At 36.7% G+C, this 27,647-nt stretch overlaps 1 protein-coding gene across 1 annotated transcript in view; it reads right to left on the minus strand.

Annotated features, from left to right (window-relative positions):
• Nucleotides 1-1,723: 1,723 nt before the first annotated feature.
• LOC306865263 (potassium voltage-gated channel subfamily B member 2-like) overlaps nt 1,724-27,647 on the minus strand; it is a gene marked incomplete at its 3' end in the record, with an annotated part of 105,832 nt that continues 79,908 nt past the window's right edge. Inside the window, exon 3 of the mRNA XM_079409779.1 lies at nt 1,724-3,676. Within this exon, the coding sequence (XP_079265905.1) occupies nt 1,724-3,676 (1,953 nt within the window). The remainder of the gene's footprint in view (nt 3,677-27,647) is intronic.

Below are 27,647 nucleotides of genomic sequence, written 5' to 3' on the forward strand. Positions count from 1 at the left end.
TGTACACTTACAAATCCATTAGACTGTAAATAAAGTGCCACAATTCTTGGCCTGCATAGATTGCAGTATGCTGTATTGCACTTTCCACCATAGCGTAACCGCCAGAGCCAGCTGAAGTCTTGAGTTCCTCCTCCTCCTCCTCCTCCTCCTCGTCTTTTTCACAATCCTCGGTCGGCCCATTCAGATTGTGTGATTTCTCCCAACACAATGTACATTTTGAACAATCAGCCAACTGCCATGCCAAAGCAAGTAATATACATACATTTCCAGCAATCTTGGAATAAAGGCAACATAAAATGGATATCCTCTCAGGTGACAGGAAAAACATGTCGGCCAGATGATAATACATAACTCAAAAGAGAACAAAATATTCTTGAAACTCTGTAAAACCAGGCAAATGTGGGTTTTTGTTAAGAAATGACTCAAAGGTCAGGCATCTGAATGATACAGATATGGTGAAATATGAATAATAATGAAACAACTCATGTGAAAAATTAAAACTGTAGTGGCATTTACACTACTGTACTCTCGTCAAATGAAGAAAATGATGAAGTTTGACATCTGTGTGTAAATGAAAACATAGTTTTTTGGTCCTTTTGAAAGTAAATATAGCATTACTAAGAGGACTTGGTTTTTGAGTTTTAACAGGGAAATATGTGAAGAACATTGTAGGTTTTAATGACCAGAACCAATAATTTGATTCTTAAATTGTTCTAATACCACTATGTAGACTAGGCTTTCTTAAACTGACTGTTTGCTGTGCTATTGAATATTTGAGTATGTAAAGATAAGTTAAGACATACATACCTGCTGTATACCCATGTGTTTGTATGATATATGTTTAACCCTAAAACGTTTTTTTTGAAAGTTGACATCTAACTTTATCCAGGTATCGCTCGCTATGGCAATACATAATAATAGTCAATATATAATTTGCATTTACAGCTACTGTATATTATCTGATTGCTATTCTCATTTGGCAACTATAGGTGTACCTATATGCAACTCTGATATCAAGACAAAAGTGGTGCAATTCTTCTGGTCATTAAATCGAGATTTTGATGCTGCTTATTTGAGTATAATTTTTTTTTTAAATAAATAAATAAAACAAAATAAAACCCCAAAATAAATATGACATTATAGACCATTCCTAAAACACAAACACATCTGCATTAGATACACGTTGCATTTCTACAGAAAGTCATGATATGTTTCAATACGTCGCTACTTTGCAGCTCACTTTGCACAGTCTTTGATGAAAACTCCCTCTTTAAAACGGCAAAAAGGCTAACAAAAACCCTTTTGACATCTACTATGCCCTCTGTGGCTATGTGCATTGTCATTGCTGTAGTCTCTATATTTACCGTGGAGTGCTCTCAGCAAACTAAGCACCTTAAAACTGTTTTGTTAATATGCATGCTCTTGTAGATCTGTCGCCCTATGGTTCGGACTGTCTCTATAAAATAATAAACAAGTGAAAAGGTAAAATGTACAGTAGGTCAACAATGTCCTCATTGTTGGGTAAATACATTCTAAACAAGCCTCTCGTTCGCACCCACATCCTCCAGGTCTCGTCTGCAAGAAACTGCAGTCTCTTTTGCGTTATTGACAATGACACAATTACAAGGGACTTTTCATGCCATGCAAAAATATCTTTCAGACCACATCTGCGTGCCCCTTTCTCCACCAGTGCGCTCCACTCTGTTTGAATGTCAAGCCACAGTCACATACCGGTTTCGCAAGATGGCGAGTGATTGCCATCCCCTGGCATTATATGGATCTCCGGTGTAAACATGTGGTTCTCTACCTTGTGTTCACTTTGGTTAGAGTCTTGCTTTTCCTCTCCATTACCACCGACTACCACTTGAGTGCAGTTCTGTGCTGCTAGTTTGGGTGAGGAGATGGCTGCGGAAGCAACTTCCGTTTGGTTCTGTTCCTCATGGTAATCCTGTTCCTCCAGGTTCCCCAGAAGCAGTGCTGTCTCCCCAGGATGGTATCCACCGGCTAGCATCTTCGGAGAAAGAACCAAGCCTTTCACTGGGATACTACCCAGCACTTCCGAATCTGAACAAAGAGGAGAGCACTCTCCCTCCGGGGAGTCATCTTCCAGAAGACTGTTGTTGATATCCTGTGGAGAAGATGTGTTGGGTGGTGTCAGAGGAGCATCCTCTGGCGTTTCGATGAAGTTGACTTTGAGGCCCTTTGTCTTCATTGGATTTGTGCCACGAATGGAGCTTCTGATGTTTTCTATGACCTCATTGAAGTTCTCACCATCCGGTGGCTTGTCGATGTCTCGGTTGAGAGTCTCAGAGTTCTCCTCTGGACTCATGTCAGAGGGTGTTAGCTGGCCGAGGTGAAATTTCGGAGATACTTTTGATTGCTTTTGCTGAATCTGCTCTGCTGTATAAAAAGGGGTGGATGCCTTCTCACCCTGTCCAAATTCAGCAGTGCAGCTTGCAAAGCTGTCAACGCTTGATATGCTCCTGACATCGGTGATTGCTCTTTCCTTGGGTTGCCGTTCGGTGGCCGTTGGGACTTCCTTCATCTCCAATTCTACCTCATGGTTTGACACAGCTGCAGGTTGTGTGCTGTTGATTGTGTTGAGATCCGAGAAGGACTGTGTCTTTGTCATCTGGTTATACATTTCCTCCAGTTTCTGAGCATTCAGATGCTGTGGACTCTCGTATTCAGATGCTGTGGTTCTCACGTATTCCCGTGAGCCGTTTGGGCCACTGTCTGGAAACTTCTTGTCAAAGGATCTGAGGCTGGTATCCGAGGATGTGCGCTGTGGAACACCCCACCGACTTGGAGAAAGGTGGTTGTCCATTGGCCGTTTATCATCATTGTCCACGGTGACGTCCATTAGCTCCATACTTCGTGCGAAGGCATCTTTCAGGTTCATTGAAATAATGCTGCCGTTTCTCTTGGCCCGTTCTAAGGCCTCTCTTCTCTTTATGGCTTTCTCCTGTCGTTTCTGCTCCTTGTAGAACTCTGAGAAGTTATTTACAATAATAGGGATGGGTAAGGCAATGACCAACACACCAGCAATGCAGCAAAGTCCTCCGACTATTTTGCCAAGCAGAGTCTGTGGGTAAATATCTCCATAGCCCACTGTGGTCATGGTGATTGTAGCCCACCAAAACGAAGCTGGGATGCTGGTAAATTTGGTTGCATCCTCATCCTTTTCTGCAAAGAAGACCAAACTTGAGAATATCATGATTCCCATGGCTAAGAACAATATGAGCAAGCCAAGCTCATTGTAGCTGCGCCTGAGGGTGAATCCAAGAGACTGCAGTCCTGTTGAATGTCTTGCCAACTTCAGAATCCTCAATATTCTCATGATACGGAATATCTGCACCACCCTCCTCACGTTCTGGAACTGCAGCACGCTTTTGTTCGACTCGGTCAGAAAAATAGTGACGTAGTAGGGTAATATAGCTAATAAGTCAATGACATTTAGTGGCCCTTTGAAGAATTTCCACTTGTTTGGAGATGACAGGAAGCGCAGGAGATACTCCATTGTAAACCATGCAATACACACGGCTTCAACGTGAGCGAGTTGAGGATTGTCATTGGCCTGGCCAAATTCATCTATCACTTGGAGTTCAGGCAAGGTGTTCAGGGAAAGTGCAATAGTTGAAAGAACGATGAACAGAATGGATATGATGGCCAATATCTGCAAGAGAAACAAACAAAAAAAGAATTATGATGCAAGTCATTACGATTTTTCTTGGTTCATTATGTAAAATTTACAAAAGATTTTGTACAGTACTAAAGATAAACTTGCAACAATATGTTTAGTTAAATTGTGTACTTTCTTATGCAATGAAAACACAAGCACAAAGCCTTTCTGTCTTTCTCCTTATGCACACACACACACACACACACACACACACACAAATCTTATTTTCTTAAAATAATGTTTTTAAGGATCCATTAAAATGAAAAGCAAATCCATTTTTAGTGGACAATTAAATACAAAGTTAATATTACTTTCTATTTAATTTTCTACTAAAACTTGATTCGTTTTAAGTTATTTAAGGATCCATTTGCTTTACAATTAAATATTGTTGGTAACAAGATTAAAGCTTAAAAAAGTCTGATATTATTTGTCTTGATTTCAGCCTTTACATCCTTAGAAGCAATCACTAAACTTTCTTTTGCATGCCTCTTCTTGTGTATCTCAAGCATCAAGATCAATTGGTCCTAGAACAGCTCTGGAAAATTTGATAACATAAAAACACAGTAAATCCATTTTGTTATGATTAGAGGAGTCAGATTTTGTGCGTGCTTAATGTGTGTGTCGTAGGTGGGATCGGAAACCATAAAAATAAGGGCATAAATAAAACCAGTACAAAAATAGCATCCCATTTTCTTTGATTACCTGTGTTGAAGGGGACCTCAATGAATTAGTGAGGATATGGCATGAATATCAAACAAGAGCATGAATGAAGTGACACTGCTCTCTGGCCATAAATGGCTCCAGTAAATGAATGAGTGGGAGGATCAAGCGTGAGCAGACCTTCCTGCCACTACTGACCAACTGCAGGTTGAACTTTTCCAATCTAACCAGGTCGAAGAAAACAGCCATGCCTCCACCCACGTATTTCTCACTGCACCCTATCTGCTGGGAATAGTTCATTCAACATGCACTATTGGTCACCTGTTAAAAAAAAAAAGATATCTTGCTTTTTTAAAGACTTGGCAGATTCTTTGTTCCTTCAATGATTGTTCCACTCTTTATTGTCTAGCGATCCAGTAAAAGAGGGATTTGGTCATACGTAACTTGTCACATGGACACGCCACCTGATGTACTGCGATAATGTTCTTTATCTAGTATTGCTTTGTAATCTCCTGCATCTTCAGATGATGATGTACAAACAAAAAGAGCTCAGCTGCCGAACAAGCAGCAAATTCAAATGATGTCATATATGATTAAACATCTCTAGAATTTCTGGTTCCTTTTGCATAATTCGAAATGCTAAATCAGTTACTAAAGTGTCTCATATATCTAATTTATCTTCCTTTATAAATATTGATTCCTGGCCAATGTAAAACTGCATGCTAATGTTCCATTTCCTGTGGCGTACCATGAGTCTATTACATAAGCCAGTGTTCTCTACAGCTGTGCAAGTAACATTTACTTGCTTTGTTACTGTATTAATATAATAAGCCATAATATATTGATCAAAATATTCAGAAATATATGTCAAAATTATCATAAATAATATTTTATAGAATTACCAATAATTATAATAATGTAATTTGGTGGAAATATATATATATATATATATATATATATATATATATATATATATATATATATATATATATATATATATATATATATATATATATAAATGTTTTTTTTTTTTTTTTTTTTACATTTGTTACATTTCTTGGTGTCATTTTGTTACATTTTAAGGTGTCATTGTTACAGTGTAATTAAACATTTAAGTACTGAATAGCATTAATTAATTACATGTACTTACTATATGGTTAGGGTATGGCTTAGGGTTACTTGCATGTAATTATGCATAATTTATTGTTATTATACATGTAACGTGTGACAAGGACACCAAAGTGTTACCCATTTCTTTCCTGTTTTAACTCTGCTAACGCAAAACAATATTCAATAAATATCTAATTAATCTCTGGAGGTCAAAATAGCAGCGGATAAAAGGTGGCTATTATTCTGATGGTGGTCGAGAGAAGGTCTCCAGGAATATTAGGGCTAATGAATCAAATCTTCCATGACATACCTAGAGCCTTTTATACATGAGAGTAGGATTGATATTTATTAGGAGAGATGACTCTCAATCATCTCTAGCACATTTCAGGTGATTCTGAAGGGTGCATAACTTTCTATGACCTTGACGTGTCAGAGGAGCAAACACTCTCCTTTCCTTTGTAGAATTCTGTCAGGATTACCCTGAAATTGTGGCTGTTACTAATGTAATCAACAGCAAGTTATTATTTTAGTAAGATGTATATGATTTAGTATGAAGGAACAGTGTAGGAACAGACTCATTGTTTAAATTTAAGTATAAAGTATAAAGTTTTTTTTTTTTAATTGATAAAAAAACAAAAAAAACATGATTTTGAGTTATCTGTTTTTGCAAATGAACTCTTTATATACAACAAGGTGTTTTCACCATTAAATAACTGACTTTTAAATAGTCACTGTATTAAAGCAAATTTAAAATATTATGTGGAAAATATTATTTTGGATGTTAGGGGGTCTGGGTAGTCAAAGTAAACGTGTTAATATTATAATTATTGTCTTTTTAATGTATTTTTAATTTTACTGACCCCAAACTTTTGAATAGCAGTGTATAGGATATTTTAATTTGCTTTGGTCCCACAAAAAGGGCCCATCATTCTTTTTGTCCCTTCTGTGTTGATTTCTACTCTAGTTCTTACACCATTAATGCAAATGATGCTGCATATCCGCAATGGTGAATAAAGTGATAGTGATGTCATAAAGGGAGCAGCTTAAGTGCCCGCTCGTTTAAAACACTGAATCTGTCCAACATTACAAGCCGACCGCATACATGGTTAAACCATAATATAAGGCATGCTCAAGACCAAAGATCTGGCCATGAAATGAGCTAACTGAGAGTTCCTGCTTTTCTACATTTTGCTTGTGGTTCAGGAAGTGTTATAATGAGCACTCGGTAGAAACCTATTAGCAGCATGTCCCATCAGTCAAGCATGGATTTTCTGAAGAAGTGTGAAGTCATGGTGTTCCGAGGACACTGAGTGCCATCTTACATCTACTCTCCTGAGTAACTTCAATCCCACTCCGGATTACATCAGTAGCGATGTGTCCTTTATCTGCACTGCATGTACTTGTCCCTACACACTGTGTTGTGGAATTCATTTAGCTACTAAAGTCATACATTTTATTTAACCTTCTGCCGTAACTCTTTCTATCAATCAGTCACATGCTTGCACCTCCCAAACAGCAGGAGTTGCATTGGAAATCACATACCCACAGGCGACATTACAGAGAGCGGGGTCAAATGAATACGGATCAAAGTGTCTGACCTTATTTCTGTGAATCCTATAGAAGTGGCCTGCATTAACTTAAATGAAGTAGGAATTGTTAAAGAGATAAGTTACGACACGCATCCATGTATGCTTTGCGGCTTCATTGGGATAATCTCTTTAGGAAGAGCCCCATGGCCCTTGCTTTCTGACCCAGGAACAGCTTGCAAGGTTGCTCACTTCTGTCCATTAACGTCATTGCCTAGGAGGACACACATTGCCTGTAGTTGTTGTGTCTGTTACAAAAGCTCATCCAGCAACTTCCAATAAATCTATAAAATGTGTTACATGAGCTTTGGGATTAAATGTTTTGTCCTGTGGTGTAAAGATATGAGTAACAAAAAGGGATGCATGCCTCTGAAAAGATCTGGCATTGGGGCAGTGTTAACAAAATTCCAGAAGACAATGGTGTTAGCAAAGGTTTTTAATTGCAACTAAAATTTAGTCTCAATAAAAAACCTTTGCTTGACCCAAAATGTAACTTTTGTCTGAGTAAAATAAAATTTGAATCAAACGAAAGTCAGTGCAAAAATAAATAAAATGTGCAAAAAGAAGTGAAATATTCTACATATTATTCTACGTAGTTCAATGAACATAACATTTTATTTTCATTTAAATTTTTACTTTGACAAAAGTGCAAAATTAAACCAAATAGTAAAATTTGTGAGTTTCACTTAGAGTGAATTTAGAACACGCGCGCCCTGAACAAAACTCTGAGGTTTCAGTGATGATGCCTCTGATTGGCCATTGTGTTTATAAACTCAACAGAATTGTGCATGATTGGTTATAATGCGCAACACAGTAAAAACACGTAAAAAGAAATATATGACTTGTGGGCTGGCAAAATGCGTCGGAATGCGCACAGGCTAATTTTGAGCTATACAGGCAAAAAAGTGAAAAAAATTTGATTTTGTAAAAATACGTTTTTGAAAATTTGGTTATTGTGGCTCATTTTGCCTGCACAGGTCACATGTAATGTTACTTAATGCTTACGGGAGGTCCGTCCCTACCCCAGACCCCCCCCCCCCCCCCCCCCCCCATTCGAACACTGGGTATACCTGAACCACACACACACACACACACACATCATAAGAAAAATTCTATAGATAAACAGAAAAGGTACTGGTAATTTTGGTGAATATTCCAGTTATTTTGTCTCCCATGCAGTTTTCAATATATAACCAGTTTTCAGTTTTCCAAGACTGAAACAAATAATCAAAGGGCTAATGTAAATATTCCCAGGCTGCCTGATGTTTCTCAGATTGGTTTGTGTCATCAGAATATGAATGAGGAGAGCAAATAAATAAAAGAAATTCCATTTCAACCTCTGCTTATGTGGACATAAGTCTCACTGACTGCTCTGACAGGCTCAAAAGCCTTTGGTCCCACCAAACCTAGCCAAAGCAAGAGCTGAGCAAGCAGCTTTGAAAATGCTGTCTTTTCTCAACCCAGATCTTTACCATGTAAAGATGTTCAATAGGAAAGACTTGGTGAAATAATCCAGCCAAACCTGCTAAAGCATGAAACATCTACTTGCTTTATGGTCCCAAGGTTTTAATCTCCTGTCACCTCTTCCATCCAGCCCTATGAATATGTTCTTCCACTGGGACTCTTAACTTCCGCTCAGCCACCTGTCACCAGGGACAGTCATGTAATTTCCTGTCTTTCTTCATTGTGGTTTAGCCTCACCTGTGCGGCGTGCAAGAAAAATGACCTGGGCCACACCAGTCTGTCTGTCAACCAAGAGAGGTTATTGATTGAGTACACATCACATTATGGACGCTGCAAAGAGCAAGCGCTGCCAAGCCATATAGATCGGCCACTTTGTACATTATTGTGCCTGATGCACCTTGAAGTGGGACAGTTTGCTGTCCTGCATCATCAATACTCGCTCCACAGTTTGGGTTACTTCTTAATCATGGGATCAATTCCTGTCATTATGACTGGGGAAATTCTGAAGGATCATCCAATGTGATACTCAAATATTGTTATTACCTGAGTCAGATGATCTGCTGAAGAGCAATATAAATATATGGTGCTTGCCGTTCCAGGTGAAAAAGACACTGTCCTTGTGAAGAGTGGCATTGTAAAGCTTTATATAGATTAATGAGATTGCTTCATAGAGACAAAAGATCAAAAGAATAATACATATTCAGGCAGAATGCCAGTTATGAAATTGTACATGGCATTAGTAAAAATGTTATAGAACTGCAATAGTTGAATGTTAAATAGCTTTTTGTTTTGTAGCTTTTGTGTTGTTTTTCTTAACTATAAATAAAACTATTGAAAATAGTTTTTGGTAACTAAAATAAAGTTGAAATAAAATCAAATATAAATATCAGACATAAATATTAGAAATGTTACTTAAGCAACTCAATTAAATGAAAAATGTTAGGCTAAAGTACTGAAATTGCTAAAACCAAACTGAAAAAAAAAAACCGCTAAATGTAAATATAACAAACTAGTTAAAATGAGAAATGCACATAAATGGCTAACTTGAATTAAAATAAGATTAAAACTAAAAATTTAAAAATAAAAGCTCAACATATTAAAAATGCATTAATATTTATGAGAATTTTCAATCCGGTTTTCGCCCCCTTCACAGCACTGAAACAGCTCTCCTTAAAATAACAAATGACCTACTTGTAGCTTGTGATTCGGGTTTGCTCTCCATCCTTATTCTCCTTGATCTTACAGCAGCGTTTGATACTATCTCTCATTCCATTCTTCTTGACAGACTCTCCTATATTGGTTTAACTAACACCCCTCCCCATAAAACAAATAATTAACTTTAAAATACTCCTCATTACATTTAAAGCACTTCATAGTCTGGCCCCTTCTTATATCTCGGATCTTCTTCATGTTGCTATTCCAGCTCGCACTCTTCGTTCTTCCTCTACTCTTCAGCTTTCTGTTCCACCCGTTAAACTTGTGACCATGGGCCGCAGAGCATTTGGTTGCGCTGCTCCCCAGCTCTGGAATTCCCTCCCCCCAGATCTCCGTGCCATAGACTCTCTTCCGTTGTTCTAGACTCAAGACTTATCTGTTTCATTTGTCTTACATCAATTAGTCATGTACTTACCTTGTCATGTTGCACCTTGTTTTAACTGTTACCTGCTCTGATATTTTAAGTGTATTTTGTTTGTTGATTTGTACAGTGTCCTTGGGTGTCCTGAAAGGCGCTTTCAAATAAAATGTATTATTATTAATATAATAAATACATTAATATGTAAATACATTAGTAGTATAAAATACTAATAAAATAAGATTAACTACACATTTGCATGATTTACATACTGATATTTAGTGTTTGGGGTAACACATTACAAGTAATGAGAGTTACATAGATTACTTTTTTCAAGTAATTAGTCAAGTAACACATTACCTTTCAATTTACAAGGAAAATATGTAACGCCAGTTTTCTCATTTATTGACTGACAACTCACAAAATTTCCTTTATGTACATAATCCCATTTTATTAACCAATAGAAAGTGTTGAACTTTCTTCTTTAACATCTTATTCTAAATGCAATCCAGAATGGCAGCCCAGGCGAAAGGTTTGTTTGAGCTTTTTAAATTTACATTTCCCAGCAATGCTGATATTCTTATAACATAAGTAGGAGGTGACAAGTGACTGTATTATGAGTCACTGAATCATTCATTTTATTAGTTCAAAACTGAATTATTTAGGAATAAAACAAGCGACTTGCAGAATTTGGAACCTCATACTAGCACGCTAGCCTTGGTGATGGGAAAAAAAAAATATTTAAATGGTTTTCGTCTAAGAAACTTTGCGTTTGTTCGCAAAACATATTGCAAAAGTATTGCGTTCTTTCAAGAAACTTTGCGTTCTCTTTTAAAAGATCATTTGCGTTCTCTCGCAAAACTATTGCATTTGTGTTTGCTCACAAAACGTTTCCTCGAAAAAAGCAGTGAAATGTTCCTGAAGTTTTACCCATTCCATCATAAAAGTTCTTAGGACCATTTAAAAGTTTTCAAAGAGAATGCAAAAGCATTGAAATATGATTTTCCCTCCTATCTCATTACTATCACCATGTCTCTTTGAGTGCTCCATGCTCATGAAATGGAAGTGCTCTGTGTTTGTTTCCAGTGTTTCTTTTAACACAGTTTATTTCTTATTTATCACTGTAGTCATGGCATATCAGCTCAAAATCGTTGAAGTAAGTGTGCAACTGTCAAGGAATGTGAATAAGAAGTGCTGCCAGCACCTTTTAAATACGACCTCCGTATCTAAAGTTAGCAGTTTATAACCATCGATTTATCCCGACGAATCTCGGCTGTTTAAAATGTGGCGAATAAAATTAAACGAACTGTAATTTTGCTGAGCTTCAGGGGTCAGTATGTGTTTGACTGCCATGGCAAATGCGAGTAAAGTGATTGGCACTGGCTACAAAGAGCTCCGCTCGGGTCGGTCCTGGGCTCATCTCCACAATGTCGATACCCTGGAGACTTTATTGAATGGGCTATGAAAATTTTAGTTGTACAAGCTCCAAGGTTTTAAGGATTTTGGGAGCTAAGCCAATCCCATTCGATCTCAGCTTGAAGAGAAATGACCGCTGATCCATAAACGCAGAGGAAAACCACAGAAAAATAAAGTCAGGAGTGTCAAGAGGCCCACAAATAATATTTCATGATGCAGAGATATGCTCCACTGAATGCTTGGTCTACAAATTACACCACTTCTTCAAAGTCCTGACAACCCAACTGCGGATTCCCTGAATGTTAAAGAGGAATCCATCAATGTACTTGATTAAATTAAGTCCTTTGTGTGTCATGCTCTGACTGTTTTCAATTAATGATGCTAATGAAGACAACCTTTAGCCTCCTCATTTCCCTTTAACAATTCCTAATATGATCAATAATGAGCCTCGACATGCTTTACTGAAAATTTCATCACCGCTCAGAATGTTCTTCTAAATGAGGCGCTTAATCTAAAATTCACTAATATACAGACATCACTTATCACTTTCGAGACATAAGGAAAAGACAGAAGTTCAAACAAAACATCTCGTTTTTTAAAAAATCAATTTGACAAACGACTGCTATGTATAATTGATGCACTCTTGTAAAAGGTTGCGGGGAAACCCTGGAGCCACAGCTTCTAGTATAATGACTTTCCAATGGGTAAATCTAATCAGACTGAAAGTGCTAGCTATTAGCTCTCATTGACTTATACCTAGCTTTTCACAGCACCACTGGCATTGTCTTGTTTTAAACCTTGAGTCTGTTGTATCTTGACGCTTGACATCTTCTCTACAATGTATGTCCTTCTGTCTTTGACAGATGCCAATAGTATTGATACAGCTTCTCTTAAAGCTTTCGTCAAAGGCTTAGGGAGAACGGTCTAGCCTTGAGCTTCAATGCAAGCCAATGCTTTGAACGCACCATTAAATACCCCTGTAAATGTTGTACAGGAGGTTCTGTGATGGATCGATGGGTGCAGAGGAGTGGAAGAAAACAAACTCCTTGTCAAATAATGAAAGCTGAGCCAAGTTTGAGAAATCCCTTAACAGAGCAGCAGTGTACCAGCTAATCCATACGGTTCTGCTTTGAGCTGTCCTGTATGGTGCCCGGGAGAGGACATGTTTGGTTCACTTAGTTTTGTTGTGGCCATGACATATTAATTTGTGGGAACGTCATATTAACTTGTGGGAACTTGTTAATATGTCGTGGCCACAATATATTAATTTGTGGGAATGCCATATTAACTCGTGGGAACGTGATAATATGTTGTGGCCACGAGATCATTTTGTCGAGGTAAAGACATCTTTAAGTCGTGGCCAAAAAATTCAAATATTGAGAAAATCGCCTTTAAAATTCTTCAAATTAAGTTCTTAGCAATGCATATTACAAATAAAAAATTAAGTTTTAATATATTTACGGTAGGAAATTTACAAAATATCTTCATGGAACATGATTTTTACTTAATATCCTAATGATTTTTGGCATAAAAGGAAAATCTATAATTTTGACCCATAATATGTATTTTTGGCTACTGCTACAAATATACCCTTGCTACTTAAGACTGGTTTTGTGGTCCAGAGTCACATATGAATAAAACATTTTTATCCATACCACAGTCTTGTAAATCTGTTAACTGATCGTGTCTTTTTATTTAATTGTATATTATTATTATTATTATTATTAAATGTATTATTATTAATACTATTATTATGTTAACTGGTTAGGTCTGTATTTTTATATTTATTGTTAAATTATATTGTTGTTAAATATAATATTGGTTAAAATATTCAAGGCAAGTTATTTAATGAATACAAGACAGAACGCAACTAAATCACATGCATTTTTTCCACTAATATAACAAATCACAGTAATATTTACATACAAATTTTACATTTTACTAAAACAAAAACATGGAGATGTCCAATTAATCTTTAACTAGGACGAATATAATTTGAATCACTGAACAGTTTGAACAGATTCAAGAAAATTAATCAAAACTTAACAACTCTAATGGTTTTTTGCTATTGAAGTTTCAACCAGAGATGTTATTAAAACACTCTTGTATTGCGAGTTAGACCTTGGTCTAAACATGGTCTGCATGTTAAACAAGGAAGGATGCTCTGGCCTGTTGTGTGCTTCCAGCATCTTGAAGGTGTCCTGAAGACATCATAAATACAAAAACACAACAGGCCAGAGCATCCTTCCTTTTGCAGACCATACTTCCAATATTACTTGCAGTAATTTAAGCTCCTTATATTCAAAGGAGGGCACTCAGCATTTTGGAGGCTTTTTTTTTTTTTTGTCTTGTAACTATGCAACAGCACTCTTGGGGTTCAATCAATCTATACCTTAAAACGTGAAGCTCAGTTCATGAGCAGCATCTCCAGCTGTGTGGGCTGATAGGACATGAGAGGAATTGTAATGAATAACATATTCACTCCCACTCAATGGTCATCCTTTCTTTCTTCTTTCTTTGGGATGTTTTGCAAGCTATCAGCATTTCAGAGTTGTGCAGCTAAGAGCTGCGAGCTACTGCTTTTTGTGGGACGACATGCCCATGTAACTTTAACTAATTGGTGTTTCTATTCACTGTGAAGCATTTCCAGAGATGGATGACTTGAGATTTCCCTCTCTCACATTCCACACACTCTTCTCTGGTGCTTTTCCAAGTAATGATAGCCTCTTAAATACCATCTCTTGCAGTCTGCCATCTGTTCTCTGAACTTATTCGAGGTCTGTTGCTGAATTTTGCATATTTTTAATTCCTTCACGACTTGCAAGAACCATGTCACCTACAGCAAGCAGGCATAAGCTAGTGTATGTATATACAAATACACAGAATTAACGAGGCAGATAAGGAAACTATGGACCTGAGGTCTAATTAGGGAACTATTACTGATTACTAATTACTGATACATAAAAATCCAAAGAATTGCAAACAGAATCAGCGCCTTTTCTACAAAATCACGTGTTTGCTTATTAAATATTTTGGTGAATATTATTCATGCTTTTAGCTACCATTAAGACATATTTCACCTATTTAAATCCATTTAATAGGATTTCCACCAAAAATCAATAGCTAGAAAAAATCCTCAGATTCTCGGCCCACCAATAAAGAATAATATATAGTATTAAATACAAAACATATAATAATAATAATAAATGAAAAATAATTAAATGCATCAATTAACTCACTGGCATAAAAAGACATTTGGAATTAGAAGTTGTTGTTTTTTTGAGAACACAAGAACACATTAAATTGATCAAAAGTGACAGAAAATTTTTGAAACATTATAAATTGTCAAGTTTTCACAAAAATAGTAGGTTTTAAGTGTTGATAATAATAAGAAATGTTTCTTGAGCAGCAAATCAGCATATTAGAATGATTTTAGATCACGTGACACTGAAGACTGGAGTGATGATGCTGAAAATCCAACCTTGCCATCAAAGGAATGAATTACATTTGAAAATATCTACATAGAGAAAAGTTGTTTTAAATTGTAATAATATTTCACAATATTATAATATTACATGTATTTACAATGTACTTATAGTGTACCTACCTAAGAAAGTTCTAGTAATATAAAGTAACTACATGGGGTAGGGTTAGGTTTGGGGTAGGTTCTTAGTTATTACCTAGTTATTAATTAATTAATTACCATAATAAGTACATAGTATGTACATGAGGAATAGGATTGTAAAATAAAGTGCTACCCAAATTTGACTGACCACAACTTTTGGACGGTAGTGTTTAAAGGGGTTATATGATGCGATTTAAATTTGTCCTTTCTCTTTGGAGTGTTTCAAGCTGTTTGTGCATATATAAGATCCCTAAAGTTGCAAAGACTAAAGTCTCAAAACCAAAGAGATATTCTTAATAAAAGTTAAGACTCAACCACCCACTCCTAAAACGGATCGTTTATACACGCCCCCATATGTCTACATCCCTGTGTGGGAAGATTTGCATAACACCGCCCAAATGTATATGAAATGAAAGAAGGCTATTATTCTTGCTGTAGTATTGTTGCTGCCACCGGCGCCATGTCATGGAGACGCTGTGTGTTTCGTTGTGAAAGCGAAAGTACTTTGTTTGGGCTTCCAAAAGAGGACACAACTAGAAATCAGAGGTTACGTTGTATTTGCAACACTGTTTCAGAACAGAACAACCCGGATATTAGAGTGTGTGCAGCGCATTTTACGGAGGACTATTTCCTGAACCTGGGAGTAGCCTGCCAACTGTGCTCAAAGGCTGTTTCTATAAAGTGGGGCAATTCCAACTTTGCAAGGACAGTCTGGCACTTCTGACTCTCAGCCTATTAGTATGTTTTCATATTTAAAGAATTTGCCACTGTCTATTCAAACACGAGTTTTGAGTAGTGTAGAGTTGTGCTTGTTGTTTTTGTCGTTTCTCCAATCACAAATGCAGACATGGTAATGTTTATGCAGCACAATGCAACGCAACGCATAAAAAGACAGTATAAGTCATTATAATCTGTAAATATGTCCCCACTGGCTGCAACAAATGCCCCGTTTATAATGGGTTTTATTGTTTTTCTGTCAACGCGCCGGGATACGGCATCACAATACGGTAAGGGGCGTAACATTTCTGTCTCACGCTTGAGGTATTCGGCCAATCACAACGCACTGGATATCTGGCCAATCAGAGCACGCCTCACTTCTCAGAACGATGATCTTTGTAAAAATCAATGCGTTTCAGAAAGGCGGAGCATAGAGGAGCAACAATAATGTAAAGTATGTGGAAAATAATGTGTTTTTTTTTTTTTTACCTTAAACCGCATAAACACATTACATTACTCCAAATACACAAAAAATACTTTTTAGCAACGTCATATGAACGTCATATGTAGAAGAGCTTTGGTAATATAATGGAAGCCTTATTTCAGTGTGGCTCAGAAACGATACCTCTATGATAGCGGCACAAGAATAGCAACAAAAACAAGAAAACTGAGTTAGTATAGATTTCAGTGCGGATCAGTGTGTGGTTCAAGCATGTGAGTTAATATGTCATCACAGCCCAAATATATCAAGGGATTTTAATGTGCAGTACTGCCATTTACAATTACACTTAGCAGCTACTACTGTATGCTGAGAGACTGAGAGGTTATTTCTACAGCTGGGCTGAATCTGAAGGAGGAGCTGAGGAGGAATGCAAAGTAATGCAGAGAGAATCTCACATCCCTTTCTTGAGATGTGTGATTAAGATGTTGACAGTTCTGGAAATGACATGAATATCTGTAATGGAATCCGGCTCTGTTTATTTCCTCTATCGTATATATGTCAGTGCAATCATTGTTGCAAAACATTCTCGTGACATTTATGACAGATGTGCTGGTGAATACGGAGCTTACAGGTTTTTATGAACATTGATTAAACGGTGTCACTCTCAATTGTCCTCTCATTTTCACTTTCTTATTTCCAGAGTAAATGCACTTTGAGGGGTTAAAAAGTCACCTTATTCATCAAACACTACGGGACTGAACAAATAACAACAATTTTTTTCTGATGCATGTTTTGTATGGAAGTCTATTTGGATTTTAAAATGTTCTATACACTCCTGAACAAAATCTTAAGATCAGGGGAAACATTACAAGTATTCGCATTTCACGCTGGTGGATCGTAACCAGGTTCAAAATGCCAAAAGAAGAAACAGGAGCAAGAGACCAAAAATAGAGAATAGGCAATTTATTAAAAACTGCATTTAAACTCAAACAGGCTGTTCACCAGATGATCAAAAGTTTAAGACCATAGCCTTAAAAAGTTAAAATCTGCACGAAAATATGGCTTCCATATCATTGTCCTTCAGGCATTCACACTGTCATGACCTCCTGATGGCAAAGGCAAAAAGGCTTTCTGTCATTGAATGTGGCAGTAGAGCCCTGCACGGGCCTCAAATTTAGGCCCTAGCCCGGCCCTGGCCCTGGCCCGAGATGCTCAGGCCCTAGTCCGATAGCTTATCAGAATTACCGGCCCGAGTCCGACCCGAGCCCGTCTTTTTTTTCCCCTTCTCCCAAAACGGCTCATGTTTCAGCTATTAAAATAGTTCAGTTTTGTATGTAATGGCAAAGTGATTATAAATCTTTTTTTTTTTTTAAGGTAATTTAGAAAACAGTTTGGAGCATTTTTTTTGTGATCTTTAAACAATTTTTTTCTTTCTTAAAGTAATGACCAAGCGGCCAGCAGCAGCATGTTTGATCAATTTAGCCTTCTCAAATCATCACGACTTGCCTAAAATAACATCTATAGATATACTAAAACAGTTCAAGCATATAACAATGTTTAAATGTTAAACCTAGATAAATGTGCGCTGCATCCAGTAGTTTGTGCAGAGAGTGGAAGCTAAAGCGCAGGACATGGAGGCACCAGCGCAATCAATTGCATTTTTTTCAATGGAAATAAAAATAGGCCTACACCGTAATTTTTGCTCATAAAGGTAAGAGAAATACATCATTCGGAACTGTAAAGGGCCTACTTTTATTTGTGTGCACTCACAATATCAACAAAACGTTCTTTTATTAAAAAAAAAGAAAAAAAAAGAAAATGATGTGCTTTGTGTGCCGTCTCGTCTTGAACAGGAGCGCTTGAATTCACAAAAATGAACCTAAAGTCAGCGAATACATGCCTCACAGACATGATAAATATATCTATAGAAAGCTTTAAATTACTACTACTTAACGAAATAAATAAAATCGAAAACAAAAACCGCAATCATAATCCGCGAAGATGCACTTCTCTCTAGAGGCGCGTCTAATGAGGAGACGGCGAGTCAGGATCATTATCTTCATCTTTGCGACACTGACACAGAAAACACTAGTTTATTAGTAAATAATTAAAATATCTCCTTACTATTTCCCCCGGACACATTCATGGTAATTACTTTTGCCGGGGCTTTATGGCAAGCTTTGTTGCGTATATTTGAACGCAGAACTCTTCAGCTGCGCTGACGGCACGCTCTGCTGCTGCTGCCAGACACTGAACACCGTCGAGCCGCTCTTGACAGTCGCGGTAGCACGGATTCGCATTGTTTCCACCAGGGCGGCAATTTTTTATATCACTAATTGATGGATGTATAAAATATAAAAATAAGGAGAAGCCTAAAACAGGCTCGAGGCCCGGCATGCGTCTGAACTATGATGTGAAAATTGGCCCGAAGCCCGGCCTTAGGGACGCTCAAGCAAGGGCTCGCGCAATGCACCATCGCTGCTGAGGTTGGACGCAGTAAGACAGTCATTTTACATTTCTTAAAAGATCCTGAGAATTATGGGACAAAAATGGCAAGTGATAGAAAAAATAAATCACCTGCACTGCGCCGGAGGATCCAACGGGCTTGTCTGTGAAGACACAGGCCAATCCTCAACCCAAATTAAGGCCCTTACTGATGCTGACCGCAGCCCAATAACCATAAGGCGGCATCTGCGAGAGAAGGGCTTAAAGAACAGAAAACATCTTCAAAGTCCACGTCTCCTCCCACGCCACAAACTTGCCTGTTTGGAATTTGCAAGGGAGCACCAAACATGGGACATTGAAAGGTGGAAGAAAGTTTTATTCTCTGATGAGAAAATTTTAACTTGGTCCTGATGGCTTCCAGCATTACTGGCATGACAAGGAGATCCCACTGGATATGTTTTCTACGCGGCACAGTGGAGGAGGCTCCATCATGATCTGGGGTGCTTTTTCCTTCAATGGGATAATGGAGCTTCAGGTTGTGCACGGTGTCAAACGGCAGCTGACTATGTGGACATTTTGCAGCGAGCATCCCTCATGAATGAGGGTCCTCGTCTGTGTGGTAATGACTGGGTCTTTCAACAGGACAGCGCTGCAGTTCACAACAACCGCCTGACGAAGGGCTTCTTCCAGGAGAATAATGTCGCTCTTTTGGACCATCCTGCATGTTCCCCTGATCTTTTTTGGGTCTACCACTTGACTTTTTTGTCCCATAACTCTCAGGATCTTTTAAGAAATGTAAAATGACTGTCTTACTGCGTCCAACCTCAGCAGCGATGGTGCGTTGCGCGAGCCCTTGCTTATGCGGCTCAACAATCCTGCCACGTTTCAAAGACAGTAAGCCTTTTTGCCTTTGCCATCAGGAGGTCATCACAGTGTGACTGCCTGGCATGAAAGCTATATTTTTGCACAGATTTGAACTTTTTAGGGCTGTGGTCTTAAACTTTTGATCAGCTGATGAACAGCCTGTTTGAGTTTAAATGCAGTTTTCGATAAATTGTCTGTTCTCTATTTTTTGTCTCTTGCTCCGGTTTCTTCTTTTGGCATTTTGAAGCAGTACTTACAACCTGTTCAGGAGTGTATAATATGATATAATCTATAATATTATTTTTAACCGCACATTATAATTGCGATAACTATTTCCACATTACTATATTTCTTGTTTATATATATGTTTTCAGGATTCTTTGAATAATAGAAATTGAATGTATTTACTGACATGTTTGATCAATTTAATGTGTCCTTGCTGAATAAAAGCCTTTCTTTCTTTCTTTCTTTCTTTCTTTCTTTCTTTCTTTCTTTCTTTCTTTCTTTCTTTCTTTCTTTCTTTCTTTCTTTCTTTCTTTCTTTCTTTCTTTCTTTCTCTCTCTCTCTCTCTCTCTCTCTCTCTCTTTAAAATCGTACTTACCCTAAATTTTTGACTTTGGTAAAACTTTTGGTAGTGTATCAGAGTTTCTAGAAAAAATTAAGCAACAAATATTAAATTAGTTTTTTTAGCATTGATAATAAAAATAAATGTTTCTTGAGCAGCAAATATTAAAATGATTTCTCAAGGACCATGCGACACTGAAGTAATGATGCTGGAAATTCAGCTTTATCATCACAGGAATAAATTACATTTTAATATATATTCAAATAGAAAACAGGTATTTTAAATTGTAATAACATTTCATAATATTACTGTTTTTACTGTATTTCTAATCTAATAAATGCAGCCTCAATGAGCATAAAAGACGTCTTTCAAAAATACAAAAAAATTGTAATTGCAAACTTTTGGCCTGCATTAGTTTGCAATTACATCTAAATAAATAAATAAATGAAATACATAAAATAAATAAAATGTATAAACAACAGTGTTATAAATTCTATAATATGCTATAAAAATGTTCCAATTATATAATAATTGTTATAATTTTTTTGACTCTCCATCCAATCAAACATCCCATATGACTTCAGTGTGACTAAATGTGCTTTGAAAAGACAGCAGGGGAGAACAGACACTGAAGAATATAAAATGCAATTGGATACTAAATAAATAATATACCCATTAATTTTAATCACTAAGATTTATGGATGCATCTCTGATTGTGAAATGTGATTTAATTTTATCAGTCTTGTTGCAGCTAATATAGCAATTAGTCTTAAGTTCCTATTGATATTCCATATCCTAATATCAGATACAGGCATTTAATGTCAAGAGGATTTAACATCTCATTCCCTTTGCAGCGTATGGAGGGATAAAAATTGGATAGAAATATGGACAAGAGAAAGATGCAGATGCTAATATTCATGAGAAATACAACAACCTCAAAACTGAGCCATCCCAAACAAGAAGGTCTATAATATGTATGTGCATATAGCTATTGCAATTCATCTCAACAGCAGCTGTTCGCTGAACTGATTCACTGAACTTGAATTGGCAAACTTTCTTCTGGTGTCTCTTGCTGCAAGTGTCTAAAAGAAAGCTCTCATTCACTTATCAGGTAGTTTAATAAAAGCACCCTCAGATAAAGAGATGATTTTTTGCTTTGGCTCTCCCTTTTCTCAGCATGACACTCTTTGAATAGCTGTCCTTCATGCTAAATTATGAATGCAGAAGATTGTTTGCCCTTTGAGAATACACTGCACGGAAGAATGACTTGTCTCATCATTTTCTATTAAAGTTGTTTTAGGCAGGCTAGCAGCTCTATTCACCACTGTCTTCCTGAGAGGTAACAGTGAATGTCAGTAGGTTGACATCTTTCATATCGTACCTCAAGCATTATGCGGGTTATTTCAGACTTGAGTGATTCAAGTCAGTTGTCAAAATGAGGTACTACAGTTATTTGAAAACTCACATACTCACGACACAAGTGAGTGTCAAGTGAAAGGCGGCCACAGTTGTAAAACCTTAAAGTGAGCTGTCTACCTGTATTCCTTCCTACCTGTATACCTTCCAGTGCATTTTCTCACGCAACTTATTATGTGTGAATAGACCAGGCCAAAGGTTTATGTGAGTTCACATTCTGGTAAAATGACTGGAATGTCACACGTCTGGTCACTGCAGAGTTACTTTATGTACGCCAGGGTTTTAAAAGGTTGTTCGCTTGTAAAACACGCAGACGTATCATTACCATTCAGACTCTGGAACCGAATGAGTTGCACATTCTTCAAAATCATTTTTTTTTTGTTTATTTTTTTTTTACTTTTTCTCAAAAATTGTATCAGGTTTTTGAAAGTGGAACAAAAAAGTTATTATGAAAATGTCAGAGATGAAGTCTTTACAAATAGATAAATAATCAGATAAATAAATACAAACAAACCAATATTTTTTTTTCCTTTTATTTATTTATTGTTTGTTTATTTCTTGGTTGGTTGTTGCTGTTGTTTATGGAACTTAAATTATTATTATTATTATTTTTATATATTCATACAACAAAATATTTTGGGGGTCATAAAGGTTTTTTGACTGTGATCAACAACATTGCTAGCGGCGACAAAACAAAAATTAATACTCGGCAAGGGAGAGATTTAAAAATAAAATGAAGAAATAAATGATCAATGTATTAATTCAGAAATTAAAATTAAAACCAATCCAGCTAACAAATACATAAATATATTTAAAACTGTTTATTTAATTCATGCTTATATTGTAGTCACATGGCACAATAAATTAACCATTAAATATCAGTTTAAATGCAACATTTAAATTGCATTTTTATAAAGCATTTCATTTAACATTTTTAAAGCAAATTTTTTTATATATCCTTTTTTTCAACCTCAATAAACAGATTAACTAAGAAAATCATCTTAAATTCAATAAAAAAACATTTAAAAATGATTTAATGAATATGTCTGTATTTGTCCGTTTGAAAGGGGATTTATTAATTACTTTATTTTTACATTAAATGAAATAAGTGTATCCACTGTAAAACACTGTAATTTTTTAAAAAGTTGTTGATAATACTAAAATTATTAGAGTATTTTTTACAAGAAAATACTATATCAGTTTTTTCTACAATTTCACGTTCATTTCAATGTGTTACTTGCCGCTTATTTCTAATTAATTATAAAATTTATTAGCAATTTCTAATAAATAAAAACTGTTTCTACACTGTATATTTTTCGATGCACTTGCTGTGAAGTTCATTTGCATTGGTTTATGAAAAGAACAGGATGGAGGAAAAAAATAGATGCATGACACCTGATTATATGCATTTACTTGCAAAGCACATCTCCCTAAAATGACTGAAATATGTTTATAAGATAAGAGCAGAGCCTTCGTGAACTTCCTCTTATCTTTGAAATGAGTTTCATGGGATGACACACCGTAAGCATTATTTTACTGAGCCGGTGAACATTGTATGTCCACTGGTAATAGAAAAGAGCAGTTGTATAGCCACTTTTAATCAGGTTTAAATGGGATCCGTTTAAATGATGTTCTCATTAATAAATTTATTAAGCTGTGAACTCAGCAGTCAGTCCCAAATTAATTAACATACGCAGGAAAAACAAGCTGATTCTTATCTGGCGATACAATTCTCACGCTCATTTGAGTGCCTGCGCCTTAGTTAGCTGTAACAGATTGAAATGATGCCTACGGAGGTAGAATCAGCCATTTCTAGAGGACATTAGAGCGGGAGGGTCATTTTCACTTGAAACGAGGTTTGAACGCCACTTGTAAAGCGCGTGTATAATGAAAAGCTCTTGGTTTGCATTAACCTGACAGCCAGATAAGGACATGAATTCTTGAGACAAAGGTGTCCCGGCATTGTAGTGGTGATAGTGTATGCCATCCCCATGACAACGGACAAATGGATCTCCCATTCACGGATGGTGTTGTGAGGGAACCAGGCAGCGATCTGCATAGAAAAGACACACACTTCTTTCAGCGAGATCAATGGCCTGTTCTGAGGGGGTGTTTCTTCTGCGGTAAAACCAATGTGACATGACTCTAGCTATTGCTGCTTAAAGGAATAGTTCACCTAAAAATAAAAATACGTGAGGCTTGTGAGGCTTCTGGTCTCAGCTGCTTCAAAATTATTTTACCAGTTCAATTAATCATATTATCATAATCATAAACACAATGGTTTGTAATGCAAGCAGTTTTACCATTTCCTGCACTTTGTTATCCTTCTAGTTATTTAATAGCAGCAAAGAATTGGAAGTCTTGCACATTTACAGAAAATAGCTTTCTGCCTTTTAGTAGCAAGTAAACCGGAATTATTTCAAAATTACATAAAACAAATCAGCCATATCGTGATACATCCCTTAAAAAAAGTTTGACGTGGTCTTTTGACTACATATATTCTGTGGCATCTGGTAGAACACCAGAGTATTTTAATAATACTGTAGATTTTCTTTTTTACTGTACTTCACCACTAAAGTGTCTAAAACAACATGTCAGATTTTTCTTACTATGATATTTCATTGTACTTCAAACTAGTGTCTAAAAAACAGAATATTTTTACACTTAATTGTAATTCATTGTAGTGTTTCAAAAACATGGTATATTTTTAAAATACTATGGTACTTCATTGTACTTCACACTAGTATCTTAAAGGGATAGTTCGCCCAAAAATGAAAATTCTGTCATTAATTCCTTACCCTCATTCCATTCCAAACCCGTAAGACCTTTGTTCATCTTTGGAACACAAATTAAGATATTTTTGATGAAATCCGAGAGCTTTCCGACCCTCCATAGACAGCAATGTAACTGACACAATTAAGGCCCAAAGGTAGTAAGGACATTGTTAAAATAGTCCATGTGACATCAGTGGTTCAACCACAATGTTATAAAGTTAGGAGAATAGATTTTGTGTGCAAAGAAAACTTCAACAATTCACGAAAGTTCCACAACGCATGCATGTGGTGCTGCTGATGCAGGAGCTGGTGTTCTGACGTAGAACTCAGATACGCTGCACTTTGTTTACAAGCAGAGGAAGTACATAAAACAGTCTTCGTAAACATGTCTGAAGATTTCGACAGAGAGGATGACTTGCAATTTTTTGCCCAGCCATATTTATTTGAACCAGAATATACAGACGATGAACTAAGAGAGATGGACATTCATGTGTGAGAACGTCAGCTTCTGCGCCAGCAGCATCACACGCATACGTTGTGATACTCTCGTGAACATGCATCGAAGAGATGGAAGAGAAGAAATTGTTAAATAAAGTTATTTTTGTTTTCTTCACACACAAAAAGTAGGACTATTTTAACAGTATCCTTACTACATTTCTGGGCCTTGAACGTTTCAGATGAGTTGCTGTCTATGCAGGCTCAGAAAGCTCTCGGGTTTCATCAAAAATATCTTAATTTGTGTTCCAAAGATGAACAAAGGTCTTACGGTTTGGAATGGAATGAGGGTAAGTAATTAATGACAGAATTTTCATTTTTGGGTGAACTATCCTTTCAAAACATGTTATATTTTAATAATACTATGATAGTTCACTGTACATCAGGCTAGAGCTTAAACGACATGGTATATTTTTATATTACTCTAGTTCTTCAATTAAATTCATGCTTGTGTCTAAAAAACATGGTATTTTTTAATACTATGATATCTACATAAACATTGCTCGACTGGGTGTTTCCCAAATCAGTAGTTCCAAAGAACATTTGGAAACAGCATCGCAAACTTGTGTGGTTGAAAATACAGCTTTCGACCTAAGTTTAGAAGCATAGTTTCTTGTTATGGCATGTGGACTTACATAGATCATGTTCTTGGTAATAGTAATAAGGTAACTAGTACATTTAGGATATTTTATACTTTATTTTCATAATATATACACATTTCGATCTTTATATTTTAGCGTGTCAACAATCAGCACCGCTTTTGATGTATACACATGTAGATGAGTTAAAGAACCATAAAGTATGACGCATAGTGAACCCACGATAAACAATAAACAAAACAAAATGATGAAATTATGAAAATGAAAGTTGCTGACTGGATGAATCGCATGTAATGTGGACGGCGATTACGTACTGCATGCTAATGTGATTTAAAAAGTTGTGACTAGCTAGCTAGTTTCTTTTTTTAAGTTATATATTATGGGCTTTTTATGTCTTTAATGTGAGAGGACAGTGGAGAGTTGATAGGAAAGCATTGGGTGGGGAGCTCGAGGCAGGAACTGAACTCGGGTCACCGTGAGATCAGTTGCGCTATATGTCGATGCGCTAACCACAAATCTATCGGTACTGACAGCTAGCTAGTTTCTACAGCGATGCATCATACTATGGCTGTTAAACATCAAGTTTCGTTGTTGTACGGTAAACGCACCCCTGCTTGACACAGCAACATTGGCTTAACCAGTGACATGAGTTTAGGGTGAGACAATCCGTTTGCCTGACTAATGCTAAATTCAGTTTTTCAATTCCATTTAGGCATGCTAGAGAGCCAGAAATTACACATTAGATTTGTTTCATCATGCATAAGATACTGGAATTAAGTGAAAGTTTTTTTTTTTTTTTTTTTAAATGCAAATGTTAAAAAATGTAATCAAGTATTAACTGAAATTACTAAGAGAGCTGCTGGGCGCCGCAGGGGCAGAGATTGCTGTCTGTTGCCATGGCTTTATGAGCTTCTGATGGGACAGCTGGCCTTGAGGGCGGCTGGACGCTGTGCCCTCTTCCTTCATGGGAGATTTACTTTAATTCACTGAAATGAGCATGAGCACACAGAACAATTTGGACATTTAGGAGAAGAGTCTTTATAATGAAGTGCTGTCAGATTTCAGCAATACAATCTTCTACATTAAAAACCCATGTAGACTCATTTTAGTGCTTGTGTTCCCAGAGCGCTGAGGGAGTAGGAGGAAGTGACATCAGAAAAAAGTTTCCATGCTGTGTGAACTACTAACTAGTATCAGATTATTCGACAACTCTTCCTTTAAGGAAAGAATGAGCAACCGGTTATAACCTCTTATATCCTTACCAAAGATAGAATGCAAATCCTATTACAGTTATCCCAAAATGTCTTCAGATAGAATGGACTGTATGAATGCACCTGTCATGATAGTGGCTGTGACTCTCTCTTGCTCTCTTTATCTCTCTGACACAGTCAGTCACAAATCACATAAGTCAAACTATTACTTAACCTAGTATGAGTGCTAGTGCCAGCAGACCTATGTGTCAGCGCTTAGCAGCAGAGCGACCTCACTTGAGACACATCTAGGGATCTAAGCATTGCTTGAGGCCAAATTAAGAACTGCTGAAAAGCAGGAGGTTCTGGAGGGACCATTTAGGCTTCACTGTAAACGTTAAGAGTTACAGAAAAGACGTTGGCTTTTACTTTTACTGACATCAGCAGAGTCTCAACTGATTTTTGCAGGCTGGCAAACTTCAGCACTCAAGATATAAATAATGTTCTTTATAAAGTTACCCCTGAGATAGAAGATACAGAGAAATACCTGTTTTTGGTCCATGGGGGCCAGTGTTGTTTTGGACCCCACTGACTTTCACTATATGAACAGAAACAGTTCAGAATGTATTCTTTTGTGTTCCTCAGATAAACGAACGCCATAGAGGTTTGGAATGAAGATGTGTAAATGATGACCGAATTATCACTTTATTGTGGATAACAGCTGGAGTAGACCATGATAAATATAGTAGTCATTGCAGTCTAAAATGCTCATAAAATTGTTCAACAATCTGACTCAAGAATTCAGTCTTAGGAAGAAAGAAACTTCTTCACGAAGATAAAGGAGGAATATACATTATTAATAGAAAAGCAGTGCCTCCACAGGGATGTTTGGTTCATGTCAGTTTAGTGTACTTGTATAAAAACGAATTCTTTAACAATGAGAAGTTTGCTTCATGAAGCGTTTAGTGTCTTAACTGCTCCATCTTAGTGGCACTTCCCTTTCACTTTAATTCTAGCTCATAAA

The sequence above is a fragment of the Barbus barbus genome, assembly GCF_936440315.1.
Source record: "Barbus barbus genome assembly, chromosome: 46".
Taxonomy (NCBI): domain Eukaryota; kingdom Metazoa; phylum Chordata; class Actinopteri; order Cypriniformes; family Cyprinidae; genus Barbus; species Barbus barbus.